The sequence below is a fragment of the Trachurus japonicus genome, chromosome 14, assembly GCF_045865225.1.
Source record: "Trachurus japonicus isolate A0001 chromosome 14, Traja_1.0".
In the NCBI taxonomy this organism is placed as follows: domain Eukaryota; kingdom Metazoa; phylum Chordata; class Actinopteri; order Carangiformes; family Carangidae; genus Trachurus; species Trachurus japonicus.
The window spans coordinates 14,952,496-14,965,927 of record NC_140920.1 but is presented as its reverse complement, the minus strand read 5'-3'; the positions used below and the strand labels follow the sequence as shown (position 1 = coordinate 14,965,927).

The 13,432-nt window shown below is 42.7% G+C and overlaps 1 protein-coding gene across 2 annotated transcripts in view; it reads left to right on the top strand.

Moving 5' to 3' along the window:
• klhl13 (kelch-like family member 13) overlaps positions 1 to 9,023 on the top strand; it is a 38,976-nt gene extending 29,953 nt beyond the window's left edge. For both annotated transcript variants that reach the window (XM_085797899.1, XM_085797898.1), the window contains 2 exons: positions 300 to 413; positions 7,856 to 9,023. In XM_085797899.1, coding sequence (XP_085654025.1) covers positions 300 to 413; positions 7,856 to 8,343 — 602 coding nt within the window. In that variant the 3' untranslated portion in view covers positions 8,344 to 9,023. The remainder of the gene's footprint in view (positions 1 to 299; positions 414 to 7,855) is intronic.
• The last annotated feature ends 4,409 nt before the right edge of the window (positions 9,024 to 13,432 follow it).

The following is a 13,432-nucleotide window of genomic DNA, read 5'->3' as shown; positions in this document are numbered from 1 at the left end:
TTCACCTACAACATGACTGATGAATCCCAGTGTCCTCATATCCTCGCTCTCACAAATAGAGTGAAATCATCCTCAGGGACCTTAAGATAAAGGATCTTACAATCTCCCTATTTCCTGTGCAGTCGGTGCGTTTGGTGCTGGTGGCGTTGTGGGGATGTGTACTCTGTATTTAAATCCGTGTTTTAGCTCCCACGCTGAGACCCTCCAAGGCCTCATTTGCTGCTGTTTGTCCTCCTTAGTTGTGTCTTGACCTACTTTCTACTAATACGTTCTTCTTTTTTCATCTTTTTTTCTTCAAGCTACTGTGGAGTGCTACAACCCAAGGACAAATGAATGGACATATGTTGCCAAAATGAATGAGCCACATTATGGCCATGCCGGGACAGTGTACGGTGGTTATATGTATATTTCAGGTAAGTGACTCCAGGGAACTTGAGTCATTTCATTTGTAATCAGCCTGAATAAAAGGGGATGTGTAATGCTGTGGGAATGTTTAATGAGTTTAAAAATACACGTTATGTCTTTGAGCCATAATTGGAATTAATTTCTGTTTATTGTGATTTCCAATTAGATTTTTTTCTCTCTTCCCAAGTATTTCATGGCAGCAAACTGCTGATTACATCTTAATACACTCTAGGCCATTTAATCTTTTCTGTGGTTACCTCGTCTGATACATTTCCTCCCAGCTCCACTGCATGTATCATGTATTGCCATGAGTCATGGCAAGGGGTGTACATCTGTGTGTGTGTTTGTTTGTTCGTTCATGTTCTGTGGAAAAAAAACTGATCACCCACCTCTCAACAAAACAGGACACATATTTTAAAAGGAATGAATTGGTTAGGATTTTGTTTTTTTTGTTTTTTAAAAGTCTCTGCATTGTACTTTAGGGGTTATCAGTATCACATATATGACTCCTCACAATATTTAAATGATAGATAGGTAACAACCAGATAAAACTAGTATAGTGTAAAATCTTTTTTCTCAATAAGAGCCAGTCATTCTTAGGGGGATTGATCAGAGTTGGGTCAGATTATTGTATATTGTGCTCACTTACTAAATTCAAATTGCATGTTAGTGCAACATTACAATTAGTAGGGTAACGCTTAAAGGGACTATGAGGAGTTTTGGAAAGCGAAGTGTTTTCACACTACATTTCCCATGAGCCTCCGCGCGCACTGTGAAATTCTTGGACCGGCGCAAGACGGACGAAAGCGAAAACATTTGCCAAGAATGTTTTTATTAATCAAGAGTGAAAGTTGGAGGTTTGAAGACAATCAGATACTGCCGTAGTTCCATAAACGGCAATCCTGCGGTGTTATTCCCATGACCCACTGGGCAGCGTCCGGGAAACCGAAACTAGAAAATGCTATGTGAGCCGACCACTAAATAATAATATCAAAATAACTATAGAGACAAAATGATATATTTATCAAAATGGACACATTAACGAGTGTGGGTAACGTAGATTCAGCCACATTAATATGAAACTCTTTTATAACCAAAAAGCAAACTCCTCGGGGTCTCTTTAATGCAAAATAATTTATTTTTTGATACTTTTGTATGTCTTCTAATCAAAACCACTTAATGTTGCATCTTATACTGAAAAACAAGAACGACACAGCAACAAAATTCTGAATTATTCTTTCTCTTGAAATATCTCATATCAGTTTATATGCAAATAAATTTAAATTAGCATATTACATTTCAATTCTATTCATATAATCCCAATAATATGTAAGTCATGGCTCCCCAGCCCTGCTCCTCACACACTCAACAGGTCTAAACTGAGAACCTGGGTGAGGTCGATGTGAACGTCGGGCGCTCGGGGCGAGGGTGGACACTCGGGTCGGGCCTCCTGGCAGTCGGCACTTGCTCTTTGGGGGTCACCTCAGTGCTTGTTCACTTCATAGGATTGAAAACAAATCCTGCATTATGGAGATGAGCCCTAGTTTCTCAGTGTGACTAATCCAGAGCGATGCTACAAAGGAAGAGGGGGGCAGTGGGGGATGGAAGGGAAATTGGGAAGGATGGAGCAACGTAGAGGACTGAAGCCTGTGTAGGAGGTGAAACACAGAAGAGCGTGTGCTAATCCCTCCTGGCCGTGGGTACTGTCATCCGTCTACGACACAAACATGAAAAAACATCCCAAAAAAAAAAGAGATCGCAGGAGGTTTCCGGATTCTTTTTTTTTACTGTATTTTCCCTGTATATATTATGTAGCATGAAAGAATTACAACACTACCGGTATATATCTCTTAATACATGCCGATGGCGTATCCTGCGATGTATATGTGCTGTCACCAGTTAGATGCAGCGGTTACAGGCCTTTGTACCGATCACAGTTCAAATCATCATCATTAGTTTTATCAATTTGAAAATCTATTGAAACTCTGAGCACGTAACGCTGAAGAAATAAACATCATCTCTCTGAGTAGTAAAGTTACCACAGTCAATAACGACGTCAGTGGCAGTTTATTGGCATTGAGGACAGACTAATGTTTTTAGCCGCGGTGAAATAACTTCACCACCTGTGAGACTTTGGTAAATGAAAATAAGATACTGAGAAGCTCTTAAGGATTAAAGAGTAGTATTCATCTTATTTTCGATGTGAGGTGCCGAACAGTACACACAGTGTTTTATTAGATACACTCTGTGGTTTTTGATTAGGTTGCACACGCCCAGATAATTTAATTTAAATAATCCACACATCCCTCCTATGTAGTTCTACACAATAACTACTATAGTAGCTCCAGTTATCTGTACGTTTTTGTGTTGATTCAGTTTCTCCAGTGTCTCAGCGCTGTGAGATTTGTCTTTGTGTTTTATTCTTTACAGTTTTTTCTTCCTCTTGTGAATAAGAGTGTTGCAGGAAGAACAATCACTGTGCGTGCATGTGAAAAGTTAATAATGTGCGCAGCCCCTTTAATTTTGTTTAATATTATCTAATGCTGGAAAGAAGCCATAAACTAATAACTGTCCTCATACATGATTGTGATGATTGTTTATATAAACTTAAAGCAAAAACTTTAAAAACATTTTTAATTACTTAGTGTATGACTTGGCACGCAGAGGAACTGGGGCATATACGGGACCAGACAAACCCCCATGAGTTTGGCAAGCCTGGCGTTGCAGTGGAGCAAAGATGAAAGCCACATTTCCACTCTGTGAAATAAACTGAAATGATGAATAACACAATAGTCACGGACTAAGCTAATCTGCTGGTAGCCAGCTGTTTCTCAATCCCTCTGCCTCAGGCTGCACTCTGCAGTACATGGTATTTATTGCTCACCCTTTTGATATAGTAATGGATTCCTATTTTGTCGGCTTCATGTTTCAGTGATGCAGTTAATAGCGAGCCAATAGTTTGGCAAATTCTGCTATTGTAACAGCTGGCTGAGCTGTGACACTGTCACACTTTGCACCTGCAGCAGCTAAAAGTGCATGTGGAGGGAAAAAATGATTGTGCGCTTTTTTTTTTATAACAGGATCGAGCTGGTCAAGCAGTTTTGCGAATACAGTGGGTTAAAACCAGAGAGAGAGAGAGGGAGACACGTGCACGGTTCACATGAACAGAGCTCACAAGAACAGGCAGAAGTGCTTTTAATGCAGGAGGTACAGGTAAACAAGCATTACCCATTAGAGGAATTTTGTTGTACCGCAGCCCTACCTTAGTGCCTCAGAGGTTAGAGTCTGGCTGCGCTGCGCTGTCTGAAGGTATTCTGTCAGCAGGATAAACCTGACAAATGCACTCAGCCCACAGACCATCACAGCTCAAGTGGTGTGGCAGAGTTCAGACCAGAGTACTGAACCGGTGCAGAGCTGCACTGCCTCTGGTTCCACGGTCTTATCTGAGAGATTAAGATCTGTGTGGAGAGCCTGTGGTCTTACTACTTTTTTTTTTTTCTTTTTTTTTTTTTTTTTAGTTGACGAGGACACTACATGCTTTGATAAGTTTAGACTGGGATGCTGTGGCAGATGAATCCTCACAGACTAGAGTTATGATAATGATTTGTGATTATTTCAAGTTATTTTTCAGTGATTTGATGTGGCATTTTAATATGTGTACAAGAAAGGTTCATTATTTTACACAGTAAAAGGTGGTGATCTGTCATTTCAGCAGGCGCCCTCCCCACTCGTTGCATTTATTGACACGCTGTAATTGAAACGCTTACAAATAATGTGGGGATTGGCTAAGACTGCCCCCGTTTACTACATGCTGCTGTGTATCCTCCTCTTCCCTTTTATCTGAGTGTGAACTTTATGCTCAATTTAATCACCTCAGAAAGTCTCGCAATGGAATGAATATACGCTGCATTCTGTTTACAACCCCACAGCGCAGCGTGTTTCATAGATGTGGAAATTACGGGCGTGTGACTCAACATCTGTCAGCGATGACCCAAAATGAAGATGGCTCATAAGTGTCTGAAATTTCAATTTCCTGCTCACTATAGACTAAATAGCTGGGTAATATTACAATATAGAGCTCATAGCAAACAAGTGAGCGAGGCAGTGATTTTTCAGATGCAGCTGAAATTAGTTTGTGTTTAATATGGTGTGTTTGTGCAGGGAGCGATGGACAGACTGAGAAATGTGGAAAAAGCTGTAAAATCAACTTCTCAGTACGACATGAAGAGAGTAGAGGAGACTGAGTGGATTAGGACAATAAACAAAACACAATGGGTTTCACCTTGATATAAAAAACAGATAAAAAGAGGAGCCAATGAGATTTCAGTAGTTCTTACATCTCCATCCACAGAGATCATTATATGCTAATATCCATCGATACGCTCCTGACCACCCATTGGACAGCTGATCAATCCTGGCTGCAGCTTGGTTGTGTCTTCAGCAGTGTGCAACCTTGAGAGAGACACTGTGGTGTGTTTGTCTCCTCGGAGACCGGCGCAGATCGTTAGAAGTTAATATTTATATTTAAATGCCTTTTACACGGTAAACTGTTAGCACACGTAGCAGACGATGTAAACAATAACCCAGTCTGTCCTGTCCTGTCCCTGCGCTGTGTTGTCTGTCTGTGGAGGGGGGACAAAAGCTTTTAGACTCAATTTGGCAAAGCCGTGTCCACTCTAAATGTCTCGCTAATGGCACTGATTAGACATTAGGACAGTGGGATCCTGATCAGACATGATTGTATCAGGGAAAGGCCAGAGCCCTTGAACTGAATCAGAATAGCAGCAGGGCCTCTCGAGAGGAATTAGGAGGACCCTGCATTAACTCCAGCACTGTTCTCTTGTCAGGATTTTAATAGCAGACTTGTCCCGTGGACTACTTGGATAAAGAAAATGGATAGTCAGACTATCTTTGGATTTGATCAGTTAAGGAGGCGCAGCATCACAGATCTGAGTCATGGCGGCTGAATAGACGGCTTAGACCGCAACAATAAAACCCAGCACACGATCACTGGGCAGCAGCAGAAAGAGGGGATTCTGCCTGTGTTGGGCATGCTCTGCAAATCTTCACTGCATTTGCTCCTAGTCAGTCTGCCTGGGGGAGGGAGGGAGGGAGGGAGGGAGAGAGGGAGGGGGGTGGCTGGCTTCCACCCAAATGCATGCTGGGATTGTGTTCCTCTTTATTTTAAGCCTTCCCTGTAGACATGTCCTGTTTTTTTCTCTCTCTCTCCTCCCCACTTTCCCTCAGCTTTTTCTGTGTCCCGGCGTCTACAGCGTGTGCGTTATGTGCATGAACGCTTTGTAATGGTGTTCCCCTTTGTACCGAGCGCTCATCATCAGCATTATCTCACACTGTAGAAAAGAGGGCTGAGCAAATATTGATGTCGCTCCAGTTTGTTAAATGAGAGTTCGTCCTGTGTGTTGTTTGTTTGTTGAGTTTGAGAAACGACGAGTGTGAGAGATGAGGTTTAAAACATTTTACAGCGTTAATCCTGATTATTAGTTTTCATAATGCTGCAGAGCCAAATGCCACCATCACTATGTGTTATATCTGGTGCTCCACATGAATGACAATATAGGTCGACATGGGTGAATGAGTCACTGATCGATCTGATTGACAAGCCGGTAACACTTTATTTGATGCCTATCTCTATAATGCATTATAACCACACTTATAATGAGTTATAATGCAGTTATAGCACTGTATAACTATAGTTATAAACACTCATAAATGATCACAATGCTTTATAACAATAATCATAACACACTATAAAGCATTTTATCATGACTTTTAAGGTCAGGTATTATAATACGTTATAATTGTTAGTAACTCGCTGACAATGCCCACAGCGATAATGCAATATACATATAGTCATAATGTGTTACAGTGGGTACTAGTTTCATTTGGACGGTTTCACGCGAGATTCACGCGTGAGTCACGGGAGGCTCACGCGGATTTTTTGTGGAGGAGTAATTGTGTTTTCACCAGAAGCTGCAATGTGCCCAAACAACCGCCAGGTGGCATCTGTGAGCAGCAGATCGCCTCTATAAGACAGCAGCACGGAGCAGTGAACACGAATGGGGAATGCAATATAATAATAATAATAATAATACAGTATAGTTTTTCAATGAGAAAAATGTAACGACGGCAGCTATACGTCTCACTCTCTTTTATCGATCCTCTTGTCAGCTCCAAACACACCCATCTGCACCGCGATTATGGACCACAGCGTGGTTTTCCACACAGCAGTTAATTAACTCAGTGGGCGATGCTGCCGGTGTGTTTTTAAATGAGCCAACTACTGTACAGTAGTGTTCATTCCCCACCTTGTTTGACTGAGAGTGTAGCTGGATGATTTCTCATGAATGAACGGGCAATAGCCTATGTCACTTTCGGGCTGGGCGATAAAACAGGATATCCTGAAATAACTTTCCCTCGATAGAAATAGGCTACAAGATGTGTGGATATAGGTTTCATTCATCCATGTTTTGACAGACAACACAAACAACCAGTGACAGGGACGGACTGGCCATAGGGCAATATGGGCAAATGCCACAGCAGCCGCGACCGAAGATGCAGCCGTGCTGATGTGACCGCAAAAAAAAAGTCAGTCGGGGTCAGCTGGTTTACAGCCGGCCGACTCTGAAACACTCGAGACACAATAACATTAGTAACGCACGAAAGGTATAGTTCACTTAGTAGAGCAGCTGTCACTATAAGCAAAGATTTTATTTCAGTCTGGGATGCCAACGTGCAGTTTTAGTGAACAATGCATTTTCTCTTATCATCATTATTATGATCACTGATAGGCTACAGCCTATATGTGCGGCTATATATACCGTATGTGTGTGTTTATGTAATGCAGGGGTGCTTTAAAATATAATTGGCTTATAAACGTGTATAGCTATCATGATAAACACTCATAAACTATCATATAGCTTTATAACAGTAAGTATAACACATCATAGAGCATTTTATAATGGCTTATAAGGTCAAGTATTATAATAGAGTTTTAATGCTCTATAATGTGTTATGCTTATTATTATAAAGTCTTATGATAATTTCCGAGTGTTTGTAATTATATTTATACATGTTTATAAGCCAATTATAACACATAACTATATTTATAATGCATCGTCGATGTGGGCATTGTCAGCGAGTTACTAACAATTATAATGTATTAAAAATACCTGACCTTATAAGTCATGATAAAATGCTTTATAGTGTGTTTATGATTATTGTTATAAAGCATTATGATCATTTATGAGTGTTTATAACTATAGTTATACATTGCTATAACTGCATTATGACTCATTATAAGTATGGTTATAATGCACTATAGAGATAGGCGTCAAATACAGTGTTACCGACAAATTCTTTCCTCCCCCCAAACACACAAAACGGTCAATGTAGAGACTAATCTGTGCTCTTTCCTCTTTCTCCGCCGCAGGGGGAATCACTCACGACACTTTTCAGAAGGAGCTGATGTGCTTTGACCCAGATGCGGACAAATGGACTCAGAAAGCGCCCATGACGACGGTGCGGGGCCTCCACTGCATGTGCACGGTGGGCGACCGGCTCTACGTGATCGGGGGCAACCACTTCCGGGGCACCAGCGACTACGACGACGTGCTGAGCTGCGAGTACTACTCCCCCGCCCTGGACCTGTGGACACCTATCGCCGCCATGTTGCGCGGCCAGAGCGACGTGGGCGTGGCCGTGTTTGAGAACAAGATCTATGTGGTGGGGGGCTACTCGTGGAACAATCGCTGCATGGTGGAAATAGTACAGAAGTACGACCCCGAGAAGGACGAATGGCACAAAGTGTTTGACTTGCCCGAGTCGCTGGGCGGGATCCGAGCCTGCACACTCACAGTTTTCCCCCCCGAGGATATTTCGAGCTCGCCCTCCAGAGAGTCGCCCCTCTCGGCACCTTGATGAGTAAAGGGGGGGGAGGAGCCCACGCCGCTCGTACCCCCTGCAGCCCCCCTCGTCACCCCGGCCCCTCCTCCCCTTCGAACAAACACACCTTATAGACATTGTTTGCACTTCCTCTTTGGACTACATCTGTACTGCATCCCTAAGTATCCCCCCTCCTCCCCTCCTCCTCCACCTCCACTCCCCCTTAAGCTGTGCAGAACCCCCCCCCCCCCTCCCTCCCCTCCCCAAGTGGTTAAACCTACATACCGATACGGTTTGGCAACCTAATTACATGTCAGTGTTGCATACTCGGTATATTTTGGCAGGAAATACCTTGACTTGAAAAGTGACTTTGCAAATCAACTTTTCTACCTGATGTCTACGAAGTTTTCTTATGTCTCCTTTTTCTTTTAGGCGTTCTACATTGAGATGCTGACTCACTACACTTGACTGTCTCTTCTAGTCTATGCCAGGTTAGATGCAGGTGACCCCAGAGAGCAGAGGTTGTAGGGACAGATGAGCTCCGAAACACAGCTGGTTTTTAAACTCAGGGGTTGGCCCCCGGCCCCATCGACATGTCTCTCGCTCTCTCTCTCTCTCTCTCTCTCTCTCTTACAGTTTCAGTTCTTTCCTGCTATTGCTATGAAACTGTTAACAAAATGGTGTTTTCTAAATTTAATAAACATGATTTTGAAAGTAACTAAATGTTGTCGTCATCTCTGACTACAGCAAGAAGACGGAGGACGAACCCTCACAAGAGGAACCCATCGACTTGAATTGTGTACATGGAGATTTTCACAGCTTTTTCTTTGAGTTTCTGTCGTGATGTGTATATTTTTGGCAGATGATTTAGTGCGCCGGTTGCTTTGGATCCGAGCTGCATGTATATACGGAGTTGTTGGTGGTTTTCAGTGAGGCCTCCTGACTCTGCCACAAGACGCCTGGTCATTAATCAGCTGTGGGGGAAGAAGCTGGCGTCTTCTCTTTGTTTAGTAAACATCAGTACAATGAATGAGCTGCGGAGGAGCTGTTTGCAGGGAATGGTCAGTTTGCCTACTGGGCTATCAGCAGATGACACTATGGATGAAACATTATTACAGTTTTCTAATCTGGTTTTGTTACAGTTCAGTCACGACCTGCAGGCGCTCTCACTTCTCTACCTTGAGCGAAACATCGGCCTCATCTGCGCTCGGTCCCTTCTCCCTGACGTGTGCCGGTGTCGGCTGAAGAGGACCAATGACATCACCTCGCTGCCCGTTAAAGAGACGTAGACGTCACACCGCTGACCGCTGACCGGTGTGAACTGTAAACTGGCACTTGCGCCACCGTCGCCTCTCGTCCTGGCACCAGGACAGACGCTGATGTCTGCCCACCGTCTGCCCACCTGCTCCTGGACGATTAAAGCCTTTTATAGCAGCATATGGTGTCAGAGACGTCGGCCTCGTATTGTTACCGGGAACAGAACAAGGTTTGTGTAATCACCAGGTGAGTTTGGTCTGGAGCTTTAAACCCTCATTATATTCTATTAATGAAATGCTACAGAGGTGCCTCCTGATTTCACATTGTAAAGCCTGTCCCTGCGTTGTTCATGGCAACAAGACTTCAGCTGTAGGACTCAGGTTTATTTTAAATGTCTCAAACCCCATGACCCAGATATTTTTGTTTTTGTGCCTTTTTAATTATTCACTTTTGGCTTTTGAAGCTGTTTCTGTTACTTTTTCCTCTTTTTTTTTTTTTTTTTTTTTTTAGCCAAAATGTGACAGCATGTTTATTTTTGTAGCATGTCATATGCAGTAGTCGTGTGCCTCTTTGTTTTTAGTTATTTCGAAGCTCTGTCATGTTGTTTTGAGAGGTGTTACAGTTTGTTTTTTTTTGTTTGTTTTTTTTGGGGGGGGGTGTGACATTTCAAAAGCGCTATTATGTGCCGCAGCAGCTTATTGTTAAGTCCTTTTGATAATGCAGCAATTTGAATCATTCTTCCAAATTTAAAAAACGGGCAGGGTGTAATCCTATAATGGAAAATGACTGAATGGACAGAAGAGGAAAAACTGTGACGGGCTCGGCTGCTGGCGAAGGTGTAACATTACAGAAGACGGTGAAAGGTTAGGGATTTAGTGCCTCCTTCTCCTGGAGATCTCACTGACTGTAAATCATACACACGGGAACCGTCTACCCTCCGTATTAACCCGGATGTGGAGGCAAGAAGAGGCGAAAGGGAGGACCGGGGTGTTGCTGTGTATAAATCAAACCCACAACCATAACAGTGACCTCAGGATGAGCAGGGAGAACAGCTGCAGTCTGACAAGAGATGGAAAATATGTCGCCTGTTGTCATTTCTGAGAAGCATATTGATTGATTTTCCCCAAACATCTCAGAAAAGGCCAACAGATCTCAACCATCTAGTAAAACTACAAAAAATAAAATCTTAGAATAAAAGGGCTCCTCAACATGCTTCTTTGTTGGCGTTGCATAATTAAAATGTTTCAGTTTGGTGCTTTGCTCAATAAAAGGCCTCATTAGGAGTGGGCGAGGATAAATTTGACAGCTGTCAGATTTTTCCATACTGATTTCCACTGCTGCATTTACCTCTTTTAAAATATCTGCATGTATCAGACCTATTGCAGCCTGATTTGCAAATGGAGGCAGAAGTGCTTCAAGGCAATATTGGATTTTGTTTTATTATTTTATTTTTTTTAAGCCATGGCAGCTGCACAGCGCCGAGGTCGGTCATGTTGACTGGTTGTTCAGACTGAAATATCCTAAACAACATTGGACGGATGATTGTTTTGTTTTTCCCAGACATTTATGGTCTTTGTTGATTTGGACTTTTCTCCCAAAGCCTCTGTGATTGTTTTTGTTTTTCTTCTTGTAGTGAAGTGCTGTGACATTCATTTCCCCCAGATTATGAACTGTAAAACCTTTTATCCTCCATTTTTTCATTCTTTACATCCATCACTCTGTTTTTTTTTCTTTTTACCAAACACCTGTCAAACCAGTGACATTCACACAAGCCTCAGTTCCACTTGGAGCTCATTAGTAAGTGTAAATTACTACATCCCATCATATATATTATATTATTTCCATATCACAGTCCAAAATTACTCACATCATGCTGAGGGCTTTTAATCTACAGTGTGTTGCCCAGCCCTCTACATCTCATTGTTCCAGATGGAGGACAGTCTGAGCTTTTTTTTTTTTTTTTACAAAAGCACTCTGCTGTTCTCCGACATATTTTAAAGCATTAATTGATTTTTAAATGGATTTGAGAGTTACATGCTCTGACACTTTAATGGCCTTCAAGAGAAATCTTTTTGGACGGCGCAGTGCTCTTTAAGGACAGATTTGAAATGACATGACTGGGGGAAAAAAAAAAAAAAAAAAAAAAAAATTCACCCTCAGCATATCCACAATCTCTGCAGCACATGATGTTCCAGATCCTGTGTGTAATTCCTGCCACATGGTTGCATTGCTTCCTGGTGTTTAAGCAAGCCAGTGTCAATATTACATGATACAGAGCTTTGTGTACGCTGAAGACTGAAGGCTCTGGGTTTTTAATGAACAATGTGTCCTCAGTGCTAAAGCAAAGAGAACTGGAGCAAGAAATTACAAGCTTGCTTCACCACTCCCCTCCCTCCTCCCTCCCTCTTTCCCTCCCTCCTCCCTCCTCTCCCTCTGCTCCACTACCTGTGTTTCTCAGCGGATTTCATCACCACTAGAGGCATGTTCGCTTGATTCATGAAGCAGATAAACAGAGGTGCGTGTGGATTACAGCCCCCCCCCCCCCTCCGACTCCTTGACGCATGAACACAGCAGCACACACATTTTGTGGCTCCGTGCATCTCCAGACGGCTCCTCCTCTCTCATCTCATCCCAGCCAGAAAATGACCTAGATTCTCCGGGCTGCTGGATGTGTTTACATACACGGCACACTGATGACATTGTCAGTCAGAAAGCATCGCTCTCAGCAGCCAGGAAGAGAAGAGAGGGGATGCTCTTACTGTAACTAAAGCTCCAATTCGCCTCTCGTCATGATGAAATGCTCTGCAGAGCCCCAGATCCCTGCTGTCCTCTGACTGCAGAGATGATGGTGTTAATGGCTATTGATCCCTCTGACTGGCACACTGCCAACGCATCCTGATGTTACTCCTGCAAGATGTATTTATTTTTTTTTGCACTTCACTGACGCCTTCCGTTATTAGACTCCGCCGAGGTCTGAGCTGCTCTCGGATGAAGTTTACATCTCTTTTCTCTCTTGTCATGAATATTCAGAAAAGGTCAAGTCCTTGCTCTCCTCTCGAGCTCTCTCTCCCCCGTGACTGTGTCCTGAATTATCTGTCCCTAATTCATCTCTTGTTCCAGTGCTTGTTCCTGCCTCGGCTCTAGTCTGTGCTGTTTTTATTTATTTATTTTTTAAATAATAGCAGAGGTGGGAGGGGTCATTTTGGATTTGTTTTTGTTCAACATCTGGCCATGTATTAGTGTGAGATTTGAGTTTATGCCCCAGTAGCCTATCTCATGATCTACTGATACTCTATGCATGTGAGCTCACACACACACACACACACATCCTTGTAAATCTATCTTTGTGAGGACATGTCATTGACATAATGTATTCCCTAGCCCCTTACCCTAACCTTAACCATCCAAAACAAATGCCTAAACTTAACCATTACTCTAAACCTAATTTAAACCTAATTATAACCTAACGTCTTAACCCTCAAACAGCCCTTGGAAAAAGTGAGGACCGGCCAAAACGTCCTCACTTCCCAAAGATGTCCTCACTCTGTTGGTTAAAAACTTGTTCCGGTCCTCACAACGTAGCATGTACAAGAACACACACACACACACACACACACACACACACACTAAGGCTAATTGATGTGCACAAACCGTGTCTTTTGCATCTTGTATTTCAAAGTTCTTGTAGTAAAGACTGACTTCTTTTACTTTTCTTCGTCCGCATCCGGTTTTTCATGCACGTTTCCAGGAGACTTGATGACAGACTGACAGCCTGTCCAAGGTGTCTCCCATCCTTCCACCCAATGCATTCTGGGATATGCTCCAGTGCCCCCTTGACAATGAAAAGGAAAATGCAGTCAAAGAATAT